This window comes from Pteropus vampyrus, unplaced genomic scaffold, assembly GCF_000151845.1.
Source record: "Pteropus vampyrus isolate Shadow unplaced genomic scaffold, Pvam_2.0 Scaffold10, whole genome shotgun sequence".
NCBI lineage: Eukaryota > Metazoa > Chordata > Mammalia > Chiroptera > Pteropodidae > Pteropus > Pteropus vampyrus.
This window is the reverse complement of record NW_011888791.1, coordinates 1,637,765-1,660,899: the sequence shown is the minus strand read 5'-3', so window position 1 is coordinate 1,660,899 and position 23,135 is coordinate 1,637,765. Positions and strand designations below refer to the sequence as shown.

The 23,135-nt window shown below is 32.4% G+C and overlaps 1 protein-coding gene across 1 annotated transcript in view; it reads right to left on the bottom strand.

Moving 5' to 3' along the window:
* The window catches only part of MYO9A (myosin IXA), a 245,311-nt gene that overhangs the window by 151,490 nt on the left and 70,686 nt on the right, over positions 1-23,135 (bottom strand). The window contains exons 9-13 of the mRNA XM_023521568.1: positions 19,592-19,681; positions 15,646-15,762; positions 12,777-12,911; positions 6,853-6,974; positions 1,486-1,627 (exon numbers count right to left, since the gene is read on the bottom strand). Of these exons, the coding sequence (XP_023377336.1) occupies positions 1,486-1,627; positions 6,853-6,974; positions 12,777-12,911; positions 15,646-15,762; positions 19,592-19,681 (606 nt within the window). The remainder of the gene's footprint in view (positions 1-1,485; positions 1,628-6,852; positions 6,975-12,776; positions 12,912-15,645; positions 15,763-19,591; positions 19,682-23,135) is intronic.

Below are 23,135 nucleotides of genomic sequence, written 5' to 3'. Positions count from 1 at the left end.
CATCTCCACCGAGTCATATAATTATCACTTCTTTTTTGTGATGAGAACATTTAAGATCTATTCTCTTAACAACTCTGAAGACTATGTCACAATCACAATGTTAACTATAATAATAAAGCTGTGTATTAAATCTCTAGAATTTATTATCTTCTAACAGCAAGTTTGAACCCTTTGCCCAGCATCTCTTCAATCCACCCACATCCTAGCCCCTGGTAACAATTATTCTACTCTCAGCTATTCTTAATTTTTGTTCTAAAATCTGTTCCTTCCTCTCTTTTTACCTGAAAAAAACAGTATCTCAAGTTCACCCATAAGCTAGTCAGAAGTCACTTACCAGAAACCATCATTAAGGTCTAATAATTACCCCTCCAAAATATATTTCATAATCGTCTAGATCTCTTCCAGCTCTACTGCCACCCCATGATTCAATTTACCTAACGTTTCACCTTAACTATTTTAAAAAGTTACCTAATTTTGATCTCTCAGCTTCCACTCCCATCCTCTACTGTTCCTTCTCCTCAAAGCAATCAAAGCAATCTTTTAAAAACACAAATTACATCCTCAGCTTTAAAATCATTTCATGGCTCTCCATAATAATTTCAACAAAATCAAGCTCCTTTAACTTGCCCTAGAAGCTCTGAGGAATTAACTTGCTGTCCATTCTCTGAATTAATTTCATGCCACTATGTCCATTGTTCACTATAATCTAATTAACACTGGCCTGTGTTATTAAGTATTAAGTTCTTTCCTGTCTCATGGCCTAAAATATTCATCATTTATTTCACTGGGACATTCCAAACACCAAGCACAGGTTCTGACACATGCTGTGTTTAATAAAAACTTTCTGAATAAGTGAATAAATGAATGAATGAGTAATCTTAATTTCGATTCTCACCACAAGCCCCAGGAGGAAACATAATGCTCTACTAGTCTCCATGTTGTCACTGGGAAATTGTCTTACATAGCTTAAACATCAAGTGGTGGAAAGGTAAGAGCTCACCAATTACAAACAAGAAATGGACTAAATTATGAAGATTCTCTTCTGCAGTAGTTAAAAGTGTTTTAATATATTCATTGCAAGCTTACAAACACCTAATAGTGCATCAAGACATGAAGCTTCTGTCAGGCCTCACAGATGCAGAGAAGAGAAAAATTCAACTATCTAGATGAACTAGTGGGTTTAAGACATACAAATGTGATCCTTTCAGATCTAAAAAACCTACTGGAATGTAGGAGGAAATCAACAGAAATATCACCTAAGACAATAATATATATATATATATATATAAAATTCAGATTCTACCTTATAATATATATATATTATAAGGTAGAATCTGAATTTTAGTGGTATCCTTATAAAATGTCTCCAACTGTTACTGATCAAGAGCCTTAACAAACTACAAGAAGAGTAGTGTGACAGGGATGGTGGTATAGTTAAGAACATATCTCTACCCTAAAGGCATATTCAATGAAAAATTTACTGACCTTTACCCCGTATTTTACTTTCCCAGCATAATGCTTTATGATGAAAGCAGGCTCCATCACAGCTGGAAATTCAATATAAGAATTCTCTTCATGCTGATGCTTAAATTTGTCTAACAATGTTTGATTTGTAGCCTGTGGAAAGCTGAATTAAAACAAAAACAAAAACACTAAAGAAAGATGTAGTAGTTAATAGTCTTTTAAAAAAAAAAATACATTATAATTACATTGCCATCTAATACACTTAGCAAATTTCAGAACTTTCACATATTATCTTATCTGATTCTCCTAACAAGCGAAAAAGTGAATATAACAACTGGTGTTCCTATTTTATAGATGAGGGATCGAAAGTCATGATTTGCACAAACTCACACTTTGAAAGTAAAACTGAGACATTAACTCAGGTCTTTAGGTATTTAGCTTAGGTTGCATTGTGCTACACTACTATAAAACCCATAGGATGATTAAAACCAAATAATATGTTGTTTGGGGACAAGAACTTCCAAAAGGAGAATGATCTCTCAATGTGGATAGGTCTTTTAAATCCATTTTTTGTTTTCCTGTTTCTTCACATAAAAAATAAATAGTAATTATCTCGCCCATACCAGTGACTATATATTTTTATATTACATCTATTATTATTTCAAATACATATCAATAGGATTGTACTCATTGATCAGTATTTCATATCCAGGAATCACTCAAACAATATTTATTACAAAGTAATTACATATCAGAAAATATAGAAACATAAAAGTTCAGAAGAGAAAAAAATCACTAGTCATTGGGAATAATGGACAGGTTCACACAGGATACAGGAGGCAATTATGAGCTAGATGTTAAAGGTTGGGTAGGAGTTTCAAACAGAGGAAATAACACTGACAGAGAAAGGAGAGAGCAAGTATTTTTCAAAGAATATTTTCATTTAGTAGCTGAAATGAGATATAATGTGATATGACTTTGTAAAGATGCTAAATATGAGATCTAATGTGAAAAATGATTTCAAAATTACAACAAAAATGGTTAATTATATAGGATGTACTGGAATCAGGAAGGAAAAAAGACTTTAGTGTCAGATAGCCATAGCCATAGTTAAGGTTACCAGTTCTGTCTGTGACCTTGGGCTAGGTAATCTTCTTTAAGAACTGGTCTCCTAATCCATAAGATATGAGTACAATGAGGTATCACAGTACTAGGAGAATTAAGTAACACTGGTAAAAACATGTAACAATACCTGGCATCCTCTAGGAAATTAACATTATCTACTTTTTTATGATGCCAACGCTATTTTCCTAGGCCTGCTTTTGCATTCAAATACTATCCCTTCCCCAAAATATCTCCAGCATCTATCTATATCTAGTTCTTCCTTTCCATTTCAGAACTATATAAATTCATTCTAGAATGGATTACACTTGCAATTTCAGAGAGTACAGCAACAACCTCAATAATAGTTTTAGTGATTCTAATCTTGTTTCAAGTTACCAAATCAAGACTCAAAATGAATTTTCCTATAATAATGCTTTCATCATGTGCCTTGCCTACTCAAGAGAATTTATGGATCACCAATGCACAAAAACAGAATCCTTAGATTACTATTTCTATGCATACAGGAAGTACTTCTGGAGTTTTCAAAATGCCAAAGGCTGGACCCCACCTCCTGTGATTCTACAGAATTGAAGCTAAGTGATGACACATCCTACTATTTACAAGTTCCTCATGCAATTCTTAAGAGCAGGCAAGACAGACAAAATGCTGTTCTGAACGAATGCTCTGATCTTAACTTCAGTTTGTTAAGATGCAGATTCTGATTTAAGAAGTCTGGGGTAAAAGTCTGAGATTCTGCATTTCTAACAAGCTTCAAGGTACTGCCAGTGCTGCTGTCGGTAGATCACACTTTGTCAGTAGATCACACTTTGAGTACTATAGGAAAGGCTGAGAACACTCCTAACATCCTAATTATACCTAACTTTGTTTATACTATTCCTCCTTTCTAAATTCCACACTGCATCCTTTATAACTTAGCTTAAATAACTTGCCCAAGGTCAAACAGCCAATAGATAGAGAGACAAGATTAAATAAAACTTCTGACTTCAAATCCATGCAGCTAAAGTACTATAAACACACTGAATGAACACAGTTGAGGATTTATTTCATGTTACATATTCCCTATATGACAAAATATTTTTAGAGAAAAAAATTCAGTCTAAATCATTTCCCAAATAGCTCTTCTTAAATGTGACTAATTTATTTCCAACCCCACTTTAAAGGTACATGGCAGAGGGAAAATATTTCATGCTTTGCATCTTCTAGGATGTTAATACAGGGAAGAGGCAAGAGAATTAAAATGTTAATCAAGCCACAATCAGAGACTGCAATATGCTGATCAGCCCTGCAGCCAGGAGCAGAAGGACACCTTCAGAACAAAGGAAGAGTTCTACTGGATTACTAACAATCCATTCTCCACACCTGTGAAGGGGAAACAGGCACCAAGAATCACTCTCTATGGCTAAACCATGGGGAACCTATGGATTAAGGCTGGGAACTTCCAGCAGGCCTTTCACTCTCTATATTCTTCTTACCTTTGTTACATACCCTTCCCCTTCCTCACTGTATGCCCATATCAAAGGAAATAGGTTAAAAAAGTCTTTAAAACAATAACTCACAGTTAACAAAGTCTTTTAAACAATAACTCACAGGAACTAAAGAATGATATATAAACTGAATTCCCTGAACACTTGCACCTCCCCTCCCCCCACCACATTTTTCCAAGCCTCTCTTGGTCCCTCTCACTCTCTGTCTCTGAGTGGAGACCACACTGTCTCTGCAGTGTTACCCACTTTTCTAATAAACTTTCCTTTGACTCTAACTTTGGCATGTGTGTTGAATTTTCTTCACTCTCTGCCAAAGGACTCTCTTCTTCTTGGTATAGGGCTTGGTCTCCCCATCCCTTGGGGAAATTTGCTCTGTCCTGCATCGATGTTAAAGCATAGAGACAAAGGTGGTCCATTAATAAGGGAAGTAATAACAACAGAACGAACTCGTAAAGTGAGGATTGTTAAAAATTTTTATGGAGGCTTAAATATAGAAGCATAATAAAAGGAATGATTATCAAGGTTATTCAGTCCAGTCTCCTACCTACGATAATACCCTGACAGATGATGAAAATAATTACTATAATGAGAAATTTTATTATTTTATGAAGCAGCTGCTAATCAGCTATAATGATTTGAAAGTTCTTCTCTATACTGAATCAAAATCTATCTCCCTGTAATTTCTGGCCATGTAGCTTAACCCCACAAGCTTTTGTGAGTAATAGCAAAGAGGTGACATTCTCTTCATTGGGCAATATGTATATAGATATGACGTAGCAACTGTCCAGGGAAACACAGTCTTTGTATAATAAGGTGTGCACTCAATGAAATCTTGCTTAAAAAATGACAGGCCAGACAAGATCTCTTTGCTCTACACGTTCACAACCACTTTAAGATATACAGCAGATAATATCATCATTTGTTATCATCATTTCCTTTTCGCATGGCAGAAGACTGAGGACCAAGGACATTAAGAGATTTGCCAAAGATTGTTAATAGAGATGGGATACAATCCTGAAATTCTAACTACTGTGGCAGGCTAACCCTGTCTGACTATTTCCTGCTCAAACGAGTTAGTTCCTAAATGCGCGCCCCCCACTTCCCAGGACTCTCCAGCTGACTCGGCAGTCAGAAAACCCGCTTAAACAGATTAAGCCGGTTTCCTTACAATTTGGCAGCCAATCACTGTTCTCCTTATGGTCTCCTTCCTTATATGGAATATCTTTAGCTGTGTAGGAATGAACAAGTACAAGACTGCCCACTATGTTACAATCAGGGCTCAGTCTTTGGATAAGAATCCACTGAGCCGGTGCCCACATCAATAAACGCTGCTTCCTGCTTATAGCCTCAGTGTCCCGTCTGTTCATGAATCCCACAACACTATAACCAAAATATTATCGGGAAGCAATATGAAAGCACGAGCCAATTAAGTCAGAAATATCTGGAGGGTATTAATCTTAAGTCCATCATTTACTACCTACATGACCTGTTTCTCCAACTGCTTAAACTTTTTTGTTCTTTTTGTTACCTCAACAAAAAGGATTACTTATCATTTCAATAACAACCACGATGGTTCTCAACACTGAATATCAAAACTACCTATGAAGTTTTCCAAAATAAAATACACTAGAGGTAAGGCATGCCGGCAGAGTTAAGAACCACTAACTTTACAATTTGAGATAATGTGTGTTTCAGGGCACACAGGTAAAAACAAGAAACTTTTACACAACTTTGGCTATAAATTAAAATGTTATCTTCATTTTGATTCAATTAGAGCAATGTAAATAGACTAGTGATAGAGTGGGTAGATATAACTGTTAGCAGTCTGCAATATATTTTGCACTCTGCCATATATATAATGCTACAATTCTATATAGTAATTCTATGTGCTTATGGCATTTAAGAGGGTGACATATAACTTACCATAGAAACCAAGATAATCTTAGAATAAAAGTGGGCATCTTTAACATTTAAAATGAATAGGGATAAATGCTAGATTGTCCCATACAAACATGATGTATGAACATCCTATCTGAAATAGTAAATCTCCAGTATTTTATATCCTAATTTAATGGGTATAATATTAAGCTAGGAGTCAGGTGATCTAATCCAATTTTTAAATATTTTACTAAAGAGTCATAGAAAACCTGCATACTCTCCATCACTTCAGTTTCTCCAATTCTAGATTTGCCATCTCTTAGGATAATTTAACTATAAATAATACTTCCTAAAGCACTGAGAACACTCTGGAGGATGCTATATGAAGCATTATTTCTGAAGCTTATAGATAAGTATGGCACTGAGAACACTCTGGAGGATGCTATATGAAGCATTATTTCTGAAGTTTATAGATAAGTATGGTATACTAAACAGTGTTAACAAGGAATGGTAAATACCTGGCATATGTTGCCATTTACCACCTGCACATCTGTGGCAGAATCACTAATCTATTATGATATCCTTTTCTGCTAAACATGAAAACAGCAAACACATCTCACATATAAAACTCAATTCAAGAAGACAGGAACGCACAACAAAATTAATTAATGCCAACAAACTGAACATCAAAGTAACTGTTGAAAAAATGTGGAAAAACTTTTTAAAAATTAACTCAATAGTGAAGTCCATCCAATTTTCCTAGAAACACACAAACACACGGAAAAATGCATACAAGGGAAACTTTGGCTCTTTATTTGATAATGTAAGAAGAAAGCTTAGGATTTAAGAGACATGAAAGGCCCAAACAGCCATAAACAAAATTGAAAAGAATCATACTCACTTGCTTTCTTCATCTAAAAGATGGAGCAGTCCTGTTGGTTTTTTGCTAATAAGATTTATGCAACAGGTATTATCAATATAATCTATATTGTGCCAGCTGATACCTTCAGTTCTATATTCCTCCTAGGAAATAACAAATTAACAATTTATTCATCAAAGATTGAAAAACTTTTACCAGGCTTAAAAGAATAGCCTCAATCTTTCTCTTTGAAATCACTAATCTACACAATGGAAGAATGTGTAATTTCAGTTGTATAAAATTTTGATCTGTGTATGTCTGTTTTCTTTAAAAAGTATATGGAACCAAATTTTTTGGTTAGAATCCTATTTGTCATACCACTCAGATAAAAATTTAGGACTGGACTTTTTTTAGCCACATTATCTGATAACTGCACTAAGGAAAAATATAAAATGAAGAAGCCTAATTTCTCTCACATGACTCTAATTCATCAAAAATTACCAAGTATTTGTTGTATCATCAACAATAAATTTAATAAAACAATGTCTGGGGAAAGTGGAAAACCATCACCTCCAGTTATCACTGATATTAATCAGATGGAATTCATACACACTTAATTTTAGCAAAATAAAATTCTTAGAATTTTTTTTTAAGGTTTCAAATTCCAGGATTCAAAAACTCAAAGTTCAGGCCTTGAGCAACTATTCAGAAGCCATTATTCCTTATTATTTCTCTGTACTGCATCCCTGTGATGCTTTTACTTTTAGACTGTTTTTCAGAAAAAAAATGCCCATGAGAATCTAAAGATGTTTCTACACTGCAGTGATATTTAAGGCACCAAGTAAATATCCTGTTCACCTGATGGTTTAAGTACTGATAACACTTGCACACTTCTCTGCAAATGCGGTAGTTTTGTGAAACAGTGATTTTGTAATTTTATCATTTTTTCTGTATTATCATCATCCTGAAAAGAAAATCAACCCTAATATAAACTACAGTTATTTTAATTGGGAAAGGTAAATGCTTGTTTCTTTCAATTAAGAATTTCACAAGTAAGTAATTGCTATATAAATGTCAACTTGAAGTGGTGCTAAGAAAGTTCTTTTTTTACCTGTTTCCTCTTTTTCACTGCATGGGTAACAAGTGTACTAGATATTACGAGCATACGGATTTTTATAGACATTACAAGCACTCCAAAATCCTTCTTCATCCCTACTTCTCAGTGACAGTTCAGACTCTCATGCCCAAAGTTAACTATTATCCTAACTTTTGATACCATTGACAAGATTCACCTGTTAAAAAATATTATATAAATAGAATCACACAATACATATTGTTTTTGCCTGGCCTTTTTTTACTCGACGTTACATTTCAGAAACACATCCATGTTTTAGGGATCATAACTGCTGTAGGGCAGAGGATGTGGACCACCACATTTGCTCATTTATGCATTATCTATGGCTGTCTTCTCAATATAACAGCAAAGTGGAGACCACCTGGCCCAAAAAACCCAAGACTTATTTAGCTGGTCCTTTACAGAAAAAATATGCCAAAATCTTCTAGAGTATTAGTTATCAAACTTTAATGTTCAACAGAATCACATGGAGGGCTTGTTAAAACACAGACTTCTGGCCCCATGCCCAGAATTTCTGAATAAGTAGGTATAGGGTGGGGTCTAATATCTGTATTTCTAACAAGCTCCTCAGTGATGCTGATGCTATCGGTTGGGGTACGGGAAAAAGAAAACTTTGAGAATCAATGCCGTATTTACATACAATTTATTCATCCTTGTTCTACTGATACATATTACAGTTTTCCCCAATTTTTGGTCACTAGAAATGATGCCATTATGAACATTTCTGTACAAAACTTCTGGTGTGCATTTATATACATTTTGAGAGTGAAAACACAGGCTTATAAATTATATATGTATAACCTGAGCAGATACTGCCAAATAACTTTCTAAAGTGGTTGTACCAATTTATGCACCTACCACCAGAGTATGGGACTTTCCATGCACAATTTCTCTCTAACACTTGTATTATTAGTCTTTTTCATTTTAGTCATTCCAGTGAATGCCTAGGGATATATCACTGTGGTTTTAATTTGAATTTACCTGATGACTAATAAGTAAAAAATCTTTTCTATGTTCACTGCCCATTTGGATGTCTTCACATGCCTTGCACTGTTCTCAATCTGAGGAGGAAAACATTCAGTCTGCTTCAATTAACTATGATATTATCAATAAGTTTTTTGCAAATGCCTTTTAACAGGAAGTTCCCTTCTATACCTAGTTTGCTAAGGGTTTTTTTTTTTAACATGAATAGATATGTAATTTTATCAAATGCTTTTTATACTTCTATTGAGACCACCATGAGGTTGTTTTCTTTCTTTCCTTTGTTAATAGATGAAATAAACTAACTGATGATTAGATATTAAAAGACATCAGGAAAGAACTCCACTTGGTTCTGATATATTATCCTTTTACATATCTTGCTGAATTTGGTTTGCTAATATCCACTTAAAATTTTTGAATCTGAGTGAAACAGACTTTAATTTCCATTTCTAATATCCTTGACAGATTTGGGTATCAACGTTATCCTGGCTCCCTAAAATGCGTTGAGAATTGTCCCTTTTTTCCTATTTCACATAAGAATTTATGTCAAACTGATATTGTTTCTTCTTTCAATGTTGGTAGAATTCGCCAGTGGAGCCGTCTTGGTTTACAATGTTCTTTTTGGAAAGGTTTTTAATTATATATTCAATTCTTTAATAGTTATAGATTCAGATATTCTATTTCTTATAGGTCAGTTTTGAAAAGGTTTTTGTCATATTATTTGATAAATCTACTTATAAACATAAAGTTGTTTTAACGATCGGGGTCTCAGCCTAAAAGCCCATGAAGATTGATTGCCAGGGGGTGGCCCTTTGCTCTTGAATTTGGAAAACATCCTGTTCAGCTTCACAGATTCTCAAACCTGACTCTTTCAGAGAATCAGCATCCCTCTAACAAAATAGAAAAGTGTTTCTACGAACAAAGCAGTCCCCAAATGCTGAGCTCATCTCCCTGGGTTTTCTTCTTACATATCTAAGCCCTATAAAACTTTATTTATTTGAAGGTACTCCAGCGCCTTCAAATATGTTTTGTTCAGTTTTTTCACGTGTTCTTCAAGGCCAGTTTGGTCAAAATTTCCTAGTCTGACATCTCCATAAGTGGGATAGACAAAAGAAAAACTCACTACATTATGAACTCCTCAAAAAAGATCCCTGCACTCTAAATATTCTCTCTTCAGTGCCTAGCACAGTGCCTGAAACACAATTATTCATTTTACTTATGATTCAATGACCTGAAGGATAATTCTGAGCAAGTAAAGGAAATAATAAAACAGCAGTATTACAAATGACAACAGGAAATATATTTTCAAATCACAGAAACATTTTGTCTGTCCCTTACTCTACATTATCACTACTAAAACCTTGATTCAGCATTCAGAATCACTCACCCACACTACTTCAACTGGCTCGTAGACTGTCCTTCCCTCCATTTCACCTCTCATCAGTCTATCTTCCACAGTTCCAATTCAAATCCTCTGTTAAATACATTTCAAATGCCTCCTCCTTCTCTAAAAGAAAATTTCTAATCTCTGCATAAGATAGAAGACCCACAACTATCTGACCCTGACTATTTCATCAAACTTATCTTTCTTTCTGCCTACTTCCTTATGTCCCATATTTTAACTATAGTAAACTATTTTCAGTTCATTACAGTGCTGTGCCATTTTATGCCTCATAGTTTTAAGAATATTGTTACCTTTTGTAAAATACCTTTTCCCCATTGACAATTTGGTGAGCTCAGCCTTCCATTCAAAACTATATTCCAGAATCACCCCCTGGGAAATCTTTGCAGCCTTTCGGGAAGTTCTAATCAACATCATCCTTTATATCACTACTTTACCTTATATCTGATTATAGCACCCATCATCCTGTGAGGCATTTATTGCACCCTATGTGCCTACGTACTACTTTTGGACAAAATTTAGAGGTAAACTTCAGTAATGAAAGTCTTCAAGATGTTTCCTCCCAAAGCAACTTTGATACCTTTCTATATCTTCTTCAAAAAGTTTTACCTACTTACCTGATTTTGTATTCAACTGAACTTAACAAATAGTCACTGGGTACCCATCTCATATTAGGCACCACTGATACACAAGTAAATAAAACACTTAATATTTAAAATGCCTTAAATCTATTATTCTCAGCAGATTCATTTGATGTAAAAAACAATGAGGGAGAGAGAGGAAAAATAAAATAGATGGTATGACAAAGAGTGTAAGGTTTCTTAACTTTCCAGAAATTACAGAAAAGAATACTGAGACTTGAAAGAAAAAAAGATATGAGTCTAAAATTACACCAGATTGCCCCAAATTATGATATTCAGCACAGCAAATCAATGAGAATCACTTCCCCGCCCCCCATAGTTTTGAACACACTGTCCATGAACTATAAGGTTTTACTTGTATAGATGTTTTTAGGTAAAGCATTTCTTGTGGCTCCTTCACGTCTAATCTAGACTTCAGTTCACAATAACAGAATACATTTCTTCTTCAAAAGCAATTTAACCAGTCTTCTACTTAATGATCCACAAAGAAAGTGATGCTTTGCTTTGTAAAATACAGAACGGAGTCAACAAAATGTCTTTTCCTGTCCCTGTAACACACACACCTATTTTCAAGCAATAAAAACACTAATTAAGCATAATCTAGTTAAAAGCACACTGGACTACATTAGGAGGCCAATCTCAGCTCAGCTTTTGGTTAAAAGCAAGAATTATGGAACCAGAGTGTTACGATCTGAATACTGGCTTTAGGCATCATCTGTAAAACTAGAATAAAAATAATATTACCTGCCTAATAAATAGTAGGTACTACATAATGTTAGCTAATTAATAAATGATACTATCTTTAAACAGCTCTGTCAAAGAGTCTAGCTAAAAGGTTATGTGTTCATCAAGATGGCCAGATACAATGCTGCTTGTGCTACTGTTAATCAGTCCTTATAACCCTTTAAGCAAAATAGAGGTGAGGTACTTCAAGCTAGGACAGAGGGCAACAAGCCTCAATGATAGGAAAGATCTTTTTTTTCCTGTTTTGTAGACCTCTCGCGGTCTTTTGTTCATTTCTTCACCATTTCCCTGGAATCGAATGTGAATCCTGTTTCTGCTTATGTCCTCATACACAAACTGAAATACCAGGCTACAATCTCAACTTGTTACTGACTTCAAACTTGGCTTGGAGAAAGACCTCATATTTTCTTGGGCCTGCATTTAACCTAAGAATTCTCATGGAAACTGATGGCTCACTCTTCCTATGCTAAAATAATTTTAGCCTCTCCCAAGAAATATCTAGTTATTTTGGTCTCTCAACACTGTCCTGTTTCCTGGTATACATACTCTGAATTGATCTGAGATTTTATTAATAAGCTCTTCTATCCCATTCTGGAACTAAGAACCCAAAGCAATCAAACAGGCATACTTAGCATTATACACAGTGACCAAGCCCATATTAGCAATTAAAAATCAACAACACTAACAGAAACCCAAAACAACCCATCCATTTTTCATTTAAAGATTCACTCAAACAAGCACATATTATTGAATCTACTTGGGATCTAATAAAAAAATAAATAAAAACCTGTAAAACATAGTTCAAAACTTATGCTATGACATGTCATTTGCATATTCTAATACGAAGACTACAATATCTATATTGAAATACAAGATTTAAAATGCTTATCATGACTATAACTCAAAAATTTATGTGTTTATTTAAAAACAAAAAAGAAACAGGTATAATTGATACATTCTATTAAACTTTAAATATCCAAAAAAAATTCACGTGTATGTGTGTGGAAAGGTGGGGGGGTCAAGGAGTGGCAAGGGAAAAACATACATGCATTTAGGTACTCACTTGCTCCAATTTAAAGATATGCTGATTAAAGTAGTGTTGTAAACGTTCATTAGCAAAATTAATACAGAACTGTTCAAAGCTGTTATTTTCATAATCTTCAAACCCAAAAATATCAAGAACACCAATGGACAAAGTCTGTAAAACAGAAAAAAATATATGGTTAAATATTATGCTCAATTTTATTTCATGAATAATATTCGCAATATAAGAAACAAAATGATCAAAATGCTACAGCAGTGGAGAGGAAGTTTTGGGGGACCAGTGTTGAACCAAAATGTACCACAAATAAAAAGCATTTTAGTTCTCTTTATCTTCATCGTTTACTTTTTATCCTAATTATTTTTTAAAATCCAAAAGTTTAACACATATAATACATTCATTACAGAAATGTACAAAGCAGGGTTAGTGACCTGTTATCTCAATCTTAGAAATCCTTAAACTCCAAGAGACAAGGAATGTAAATAACAGGCCATGGGGAAGTCAAAAGGTTACTTAAGTAAAACTAGGTTACTCCTGCCTATGGGTTTTTTAAAACTTTTATCAAAAAATTGTACAAGATTTGTTATGTTAAATAGTTCTAAAAGGATTATAACAAAAAACAACAATCCCTTCTTCATCCTCAATTTCTGCTCCCTAAAATCACTGACACTCAAATCTTTTAGCTGTTTGGTATGGAATAGTATAGTATTAATATAGTATTAGTATAGTATTTTAAATGTTTATTAGTATTAGCATAGTATAGTATAATACAGGATAGTATAGTATAATATAGTATTTAAATGCTTATTCTATTTCTTGAAATTTTACTTCTAGAAATTATCTTCTAACTTCTTACTATGAATGATACCACATTCTAATATATCCGAACCAACATTCTTCTCACCATCCCACTTCATTACTGTATTTCAGTAATTTTGGTTAACTGAAAACAACTTTTCTCCAAAACAGACAATTTTGGTTAACTGAAAACAACTTTTCTCCACTGATGCTAAAAGAGATACTGAGAAAACTGATATAATGAATGATAAATAATACTAAGAGTTTTTTATAGTCTCTATTAAGAGTATTTTGTTTAAATCTGCTGACTAAATTCTAAGCCCTTATGAAAAACGGTGAAAATAATGACCTTCAAAAATAAGTTAATTTGATAAATTAGATTACAATTAAAATTAATATTCTAATTGTGGACTACACAAAGCATGAAAAGTTCCTATAAGAGCAATTTTATATTAAAGATAATTAAGTAATAAAGATGACATTTCTAATAAGCCTGACAAGGTAGACTATTCTATAAAAGTTGTTGTGAAATAAAAATGAATTTGAAATGATTAAACTTAAAGATCTAAAATCTGCCATATTAAAAATAAATCACAATTGGAAAAAAGGCCTAAACATGTAAAGTTACATTGTAAAAGTACGAGAATAAATATTTTATAATCTTGGGCTGGAAGAGGGCTTTCCATGTAAGAAAAATTAATAAATAAAACCCAGGACAATAAAGGAAAAGAATGACAGAATTAAGTACACAAAAATTTAAAACATATAAGCTCCAAAACAAAACATACACAAATCTTTTAAGTCAAGAGGAAATATTTACAATATATATCAAACTATGTCTTCACAATGTCTATGACTCCTAAAAAGGAATAAGGAAAAGACAAAATGAACAACATAAAAAAAGCAAAAATATATAAAGAAATAGAGAAAAGATGAGAAGATACTAAACTTTAATCTATCATTGAAAACACTGATAATAAAATAGGATAGTCCTTAACAGATTAGTAGGTGAAAATACTGATAATATCCAATGTGAATAAAGGTGTAGGAAAAGAGGCACTTTCATATACTGCTAGTGGAAGTGTAGTCATTTTTTGAAAAGCAATTTAGCAGTAGCTACCAAAAATTTTAAACATACATATCCTTAAATCCAGCAATTCGTTTTAAGAATTTTGTCCCAGAGAAATGTGTACAGAGAATATTTGTTACATTATCATTTATAACAATAAAACAAACATAATACATTTTAATGGGAGAATTTATGGTATACATTCATACTATACAATATTACAAAGTTGTTAAAAATAATGAGGTCTAGATATAATTCAAGACACACTAGATAAAATAAAATACAAGTTGTAAAAACAATAAAGACAGTATAGATGAAAAAAGGTGTTCTATGGAAAATAACCTCAGAGGGTGATCTTGATTATAAATTCCTAACTGGGCAGGTCATGGTGGGCAGTCATACCCAGGTATGTAACTTCCTTAGCGAAAGGTTGTAAACCAGCCCCGACCTTGTTTTTGTGGATCTAAGTCACCATACCTTTGAAATACTAGAAGTAATACCCCTAAAGGGGATACTAACACTCAAGAGAGCAAATAATCTTGTTAACTATCCAGTAATCCCATCCCCAGTTGCTTCTTCCTATCTTCCTGTAATCTTCCTTAGTTCCCTCCTTAATTTCAAATGCATAAAAGAAACTGCAAAACTTATTCTCCAGAGCATTTGAGACCTTGCTCCCCAGCATATGTTGTTGGTTCAAATTAACTCTTATAAAAATTCTCTACTAGTTTGGATGTTTCTTACATTGACAATACTATGATTACATTTTTAAGTTAAAAGCAACTCTGTATATGTACATATATAGGAATCCAAGTACATAAGAAAAAAAGTCTGAAAAGACACACAGAATACAGATCCTCTGAATAAAATAATAAAAAGAGAAATAAGGAGGGAAATAGCAGAGAATATGGATAAAAGATGATCCATACTTAGGACTTTTATATAATTCTGTCTCTCTAAATTTCATGTGAAACCATATTATTGAAAGAGTTTTCTGAGAAAAACATATAATCGATGTTTGTCTACCTTGGTATTTTGCTCCAAATCTTTACTATTCAGAAGTGCATGATTAATTCGAAAAACTATCCAATCAAATAGGGCACTATATAAAGACTTAGCCATGGAGTTCCTCACTGTCACAGCCTGGAAAAAAAAAAACAAAAAAAAAAGGTTAGGAGTACACATGAAATTGAAAAGATCTGACTAAGATACTATAACAAAGTATGTTTTGCTCCCATTCAAGAAAGCAAGCTTACTAACATGAATAAGAAATTAATTTCTCTTAATATAAATAGGCTATAATTGAAGTTGTCTATATATACTCATTAATTTAGTCCAACTCATAGAATCTAGGCTAAAACTGTCTTAAAAGATAAGGGAAAATGTAGATCACTCAGTTCAAAATAGTTTTACTGAAAATTATGGTATATATTTCACTTGGTAAAGAGGGTATAACAGGAAATTTGCAAACAAATTAACCTTGCCAGCTCAGGTGGGGAAGAGTATTCCAGGCAGAGCAACAAATATGTTAGCAAAAAGCCAAGAGTTATCTGTGGAATCCTGGTCAAACTCTTAAAAACATAAATCATAATACCACCACAACTATATTCCTAATTATCTTCAGCTTGTCATCATCCACAGTAACTTCTAGAATTCTCCATACCTAGAGTAACAATTCCTTCGTTATGGAGTTATGCAATTTATTTGTTCTCTCATATCAAGCTTTCCCCAGTTTATAGAAATTGTCTGTACTATCTGCTGAAATTTTCTGTAAACCTGAAATTGTTCTAAACCATAGTGTCTGCTAGTTAAAGAAATCTCAACATGTAAAAAATACAACATATAAGGCGGGGGGCGTATATCATAGAAAATTGAGTCCTAGAACTTAGAAGAATACAAATCCTAATAATTTATATATTTATCATCTAGGAACTTATTTTAAAGCTTGTATATTCAGGTACATATTTATATCTTGGTTCTGAAGTTTGGAGGAAATAGAGAGTAATGATTAACAGGTAGACTATCTTTCAGTCTCAGTTTCTCTACTTACTCTAGCTGTGTGACCTTAGTCAAGTTACTTAAACTCGGGCTGCAGCTTACACATTTGCAAAATGAAGATAATACTACAAGCTAGATGATGAGTGAATTTCATTAGAAATTCACTAGATGATGATTGAATTTCTGATTTCAGTGGGGAAAAATAATGAAAGCTTCAAGTTTCTAGACAAAAAAATTACTACCTAAATCATTACCAATGAGAAGACAGGTATCAAATCCTCCATCAACACTAGCAACTTAAAAATGATTGGAAAATGTTTACAAGTTCTGAGAAAAAAAATGAATGTGGCCCTAGAATTCTACACTTAGGCAAATTACCAACAAAGTGTCTTTAAAATATCAACAAAATCATAGTACAATATATAGAATTACCATTCTATTTTTCTCCAGAGGGGAAAAAAGAATGAAGATAATGTGATCAAATTCAGCAAAAGTAAAATATTTTAAAACTAAACAAACAAGCAAAAGACACACATTAAAAAATAAGAAAACATATTAGTTATCACAATAAATATAAATGAATTAAATTTTCAGTTAAAAGACAAACTTTCATATGAAATTAAAAACTAAAACCCATCTATTTATGGTTAATAGTACCTACTATTTTCATCAAATATTAGTCAATTAGAATCCCGATTTACCAAAATATACCCAAACTTATTTACACCCCGTAACTCCCGATATACTTTCTGCCTCTTCTCTCTCAAATACAGTCCTGCCTGTCACAGCTTAATCTCAAAAAGCCCAAATACCAATTAATATTTTTCCACCCAAACAAGATCTCCTTTAGTGTTTTCTAGTGAACCAGAAAATTAGGATTCATCTTTGACATAACTTCTACCTCCTTGTTTCCCATTAAGCAAATCATTGCTAGATTTTGATTTTACTTTCTGAATTTCTTTTTAAATATATTCATTTCTCCCTATCAGTATGTCACCATTCTAGACAAAGCAGCAAACATCTTTCTCCTCTGGAGTACTACTATAGCCTCCAAATTCATCTTTGCACATTCACTCTTACCCTCTGTGTTAGAGTCCTAACGTGGTTGTCAAGATTCCCATCTCCTAGTGTATATGGACTATGTAACATGTACAGACCTTAATTGTGGGCAGGACTATAAATATGATGGATTTCACTCTCCTGACTTATGTTATATGACAAAGGTGAAGAGATTTTAAAGATATAACTGTGGCCCAAAATCAGCTGATTTTTTAGTTAATAAAAGGGTATTATCCTCGGTAGAGCTGACTTAATCGAAGAAATCTCTTAAAAGGGCCTGATCCTTTTCATCATCCTCCTGCAGCCTTGTAGAAGCAAACTGCCATGTGGACAGGACCACATAGCAAGAAATAGCAAGTAGACTTTGGCTACTAAGATAAGTCCTAACAGCCAACAAGAAATTAGGGGTCTCAGTCTTGTAACTTCAAGGAACTGAACAACCTATGAACCTGGACGAGGATGTTCTATCTCAGATGAGATCACAGCCTTGATGGACATCTTAACTTCAACCTGGTGAAATCCTGAGTAGAGGACCCAGCTAACCTGTGCCCAGACTGATGAGCCATGAAAACTGTAATAAATAATAAATCGGTGTTGTTCTAAGTGGCTAAGTCTGTTATACAACTATAGAAAACTAATACACTCTCCTCCAAATAATTCTTCCTACTACTGCCAGAGTGTTCCTTTAAAAATAAACCTAAGACACCTTTTTTGCTTAAGACATTTTAAGAGCTTTCCATTGCGCTTCAGATAAAATACTAAAATGAGAATTGTTGCTCATTTGACACCTAATGCTTAACACATGTCTGGGCATAAAAAGAGTTTTTAAATATTTACTAAACAAATAAGTACACTAAACAAATCTACACAAAATAAAGCAGAGGCTATAAAAATAATACTAGAAAGTTAAATTTAAAGTTAAAATATAAATAAACATAAAGAAATGTTTCATAATGAAAAAAGTTGTAAAAGAAAATATAAAAGCAGTGAATCTTTATGCAAAAGAAGGGCAAAACTCTTTAAAGTTTTGGCTTTTTCTGTTATTTAAAAAGGAGCTCTCAAAGTTGGAGATTATAAAATATGATGTGAGATACCTAACATAATGAAGAAATGCAGACTTGTAGGTACAGTTAGGACCCAAAAGGTAGGATAAATGGATCAATGTCAGCCCAAAAAGCATTCTCTACAGTTCAATCACTATTTCCCCACCTTTGTGTCTTCTAATCTCATATTGCTGTCCTATTTTTATAATAATTGTCAGTTTGATTTCTTAACACTTTCATAATTTTATACTATTAGTCGACTTTTCAATAACATTCCTACTCCTATACATCTGAGTAGTATAATAATAATAATGGTTCACTATAGTAATAAATCTCACCTGGAAGTACAGACGATACTTAAAGCCATGGGACTGGGTGAAATAATCCAGATAAAGAATACAGAGAGAAAAAGACAAAGACGGTGTCCTAGGGCATCCCACCTTTCAAAGGTCAAGAAGAAAGAAAAAGCAAACAAAAAGAACTGGAAAGGAGGTGGCCAGCAATGAAAGAGTAAGCCAGGAGAGTATGATGTGCCAAAAGATAAGAAACTGCCTCAAGGAGGAATAATCAATTAGGTCAAATACTGCCATTTATAATTCTACCTACCATCTATTCACCCCATGTTAATAATATGAAACTTAAGAATGGTGAACAGATTAAGACCTTGGAGAAAAATTAAGCCCACTGCTTAAAATTACATTCAACTTTAAGTCTCCAAGTTGATGGAAAGTTCATAATCAAATTTCAAGGGCCCAGAAAATACTTCAAGCAACACTCTTTGTTGTTATTTTCATTGTGTTAAAAGAAAAAACGCAAACCCAAACTTTAAAAATGTTCAGAGTACTTTGATTTCAAAGAAAATCTATTCATACCTCTGCCAGCTTGTATGGTAAAATAAGCTTTTCTCCCACTGTCATAGTCTTCCTTGTTACTAATGCTTCACACAGCATCTCTTCTTTAACCTGTACAGTAGAAAAGTACATTCAATATGTAATATTTATGACAATGGGTTGAATTATTTATTGAAAAGCTATGCAGAGAAAAAAATTAATGAGATTAGCAAAGATACAATAGAGGAAAACAAAATAAAGCAGAGGCTATAAAGCAGAGGGTTTTATTTAAGTTTAAGTTTTCTGATCATAATGGAGAAACACATTTCATTGTGCAGAATATGAAAAATACAGACTGGTACAAAAAAAAACATTTTAAGACAATCAATGATAATCCCACAACCTGGAGAAATGGACTAAAAAGTGACAACACTTCTTGAATTCCAGGAACATTACAATGAGTACTAATTTATGTTTCACATGTTCATTTTTATTTATAGATGCTATAGACTTTAAGATATAGTTGATGCTACCTTTGTTCTTATTCTCTAGAGGACAATACTATCATAAATTTGATATATATCATTTCAGTTCATGTATTAATACATGTTAGATGTATTAATAAACACTATATTATACTGTTTAGTCCATTTAAGTCTTATCTGTATATAGTATCATAAGCCCATGTTTTTTAGATTTAATTATGTTGAAAATTTAGATCAAGCTTATTAATTATAACTGCTATTTAGCAGTATATAAATTACCACTGTGTATAATTCATTCTCCTGCTTGTAGGCATTTACAATTTTGCACTATTAGAAAATAAACTGAAGTGAATATTCCTCCATATGAGTTCAAGAGTTTCTCTTAAGTACATACCTAAAAGTGGAATTACCAGCTTATAGTGCACATTTTCAGCTTTACAGGATATTGCCAAGCTCCTGTACAGTTTTTACCAATTTGCTCTCTCGGTAGCAGCACTGAGAGTTCTTATTTCTTCAAACCTTGACTATACTTAGTATTATCAGACTTGGTTTTTGCCATACTGATGAGCATAAAATGGTAAAACGAGCTTTTTATAAAAGCATCCATACATTATAATAAAGATAGAATTTTCATAAAATTTCATGTAGACAGTATGATATAAGGTATTTCAAGCAAAAAATATTAGACTCCAAGGAAAAACTGAGTTATGAAACAATGGAGTGAGATATTACCCTGACACCAGCATTTCATGACAGATCAACCATTTTTTTTAAGTATGATTATATCATAGAGAAAATATACCTTCTTTTAGAGCATCCAGTGCTCAATCCTCAAATTCCAAAAAACAAAAACAACTTGAGGCACATTACCTTCACAAAATGCAGTAAAACTAAGAATGAACAGCCAAAGACTAAATATAAAATCTTAACTTTTCACATACATTTAAAACATTTTGAGGGAAAAAAATTAATTAATATCAGATTTCACAAAAACAATAAAACTAAGAAAACACGTATGTGATAAAACCACTGTTATGTTGTTATTAAATGTAATAACAAATTAAATAATTTTGTAACAAATTAAATAAAAATGTAATAACAAATAAAATAATAATTGCTTAAATGTAATAATAATTACATTTAAGCAATTATTATTAAAAGTGAGCATTTAAAAATTTTTTTAAAGGAACAAACAAATGTAAACTGGCAACAACAAGAAGCAAAGGTTATTTTCATACACTTGTATAAATTAATACATCCACTGTGGAGAGTCATTCATCAATATCAGTAAAGCTCAATATGTAGATATACCATAACCCAAAAATTCTATTCCTTGGTCTATCCCCTAGAATAATTCTCGTATGTGTTAACAAGGAGACATGTAAAAGAATGGCTATCATAGTACTATTTATACATGGAAAATTACAAACAACCTCAATCCCCACTGAAACAGAAAAATTATGTTTTTTTCATATAATAGAATTTTAGACAACAGATAAAAAGAAGAACCTAGAATATATAAATCAGCATTGAAAAATCTCGAAAACATATGGAATGAAAAAGTCAAGTTTTAGAACACTGTAACATTTATATAAAGTCTGAAAACATGCAGAACAAAACTATATATTATTAATGAAAACCTCTATTCTGAAAATATAAAAAACATATAAACAATGGGAATGATAAATATCAAATTCATATTAGTGTTTACTTTTGGTGAGGGACACAGTGGGTTTCAATTGCACACAGTATTTTATTACTTGTGTGGGGTTTTAAGTATACGAGTGTTAAATATATTGTTCTCTATATGTATTGTGTGCTGAAACATTTCATAACAGAGGAATAAAAGAGAAGAAAATATGTTAAAACAGAAATTAATACATAAGTAAAATGGTAGGGCAGAAAAATCTAAAGGCCAATTATCTGCAAGTAAGAAATAAAAGACCAATCTCCCCAAATCAAAAAAAAAAAAAAAAATTAATAAAACAAACAGAAAGCTAACGCCATAGAGAAAAAGTTTCAAACATTAAAAGAATATTTCGAAAGAACACAAAAATATAAATTTTAAACATTTAATCAACACATGATTTTCTAGAAAAACACAAATTATTAACATCAACTAAAGCCAGATTTAAAATCCTAAAAAATTAGTTAACACAAAACAAACCAAAGGACATCAGATATGGCTGGTCACTGGGCTGATATCTCTCAAATATTTATGGAATATAATATTCTCTGCTGATTCTTCTTCTAAATACAATTTTTAAAAATTGTAAAAGGATGAAAAACTAACCAACTCATTTTAAAAAATTGGCTTAATGCTGGCACTAAAATCTAATAATGACCAGACACAGATCTACACACATATGCACAAGCACACGAAACACAATTAATCTTGCTTCCACTTGTTAAACATCCTAAAGAAAATAGTACTGAATTAGTGATATCTTAATAAGCTACTTCTATAATCTTCCAAATATTCTTAATTGTATGTATATGACTTTTAAAATTAAAAATTTACTTTATTAATAGAAGATAATCGGCAATGGACTCAATATCCAATCTATAATGCTTCTTATAATCACCTAATTGAGAAACTAATATATTAAAAAAACATTCTTTATACTGTTTCAATAGATATTAAAATACACTCAAAACATAAATCTGCTAAAAACTGAACACTTTTTGGTAATAGCTCTAATATCTCACAACAAAAACATGGTCCACAATTACCCACAAAAAAATACTGGAATTTGTTCTCTTTTCAATAGTTTCACGATTATCTATCCCAAACAGAATTTAGTAAACAGAAGACTTAAAATATTCACTTTTGCCAGAGATAACTACAAAAAGCAATTGCAAAAGTAAATAAAATTAATCCATTATTTTTAAAACATTTGTTCTTAAAATCTAAATCTTTATCATTGAACTGAATCACTTTGGTAAGGAAGGGAATTATATTAAATCTTAACTGAAGAGTTTACCAGTTACTGTGCCTATCTTTAAATTTTATCTCATCAAAGGTATTAATATCTATTAATATCAACTGTAACCAATTAGAGGAGATCATTTTTAAAAACAATTGCTAAGAACTAACTGCA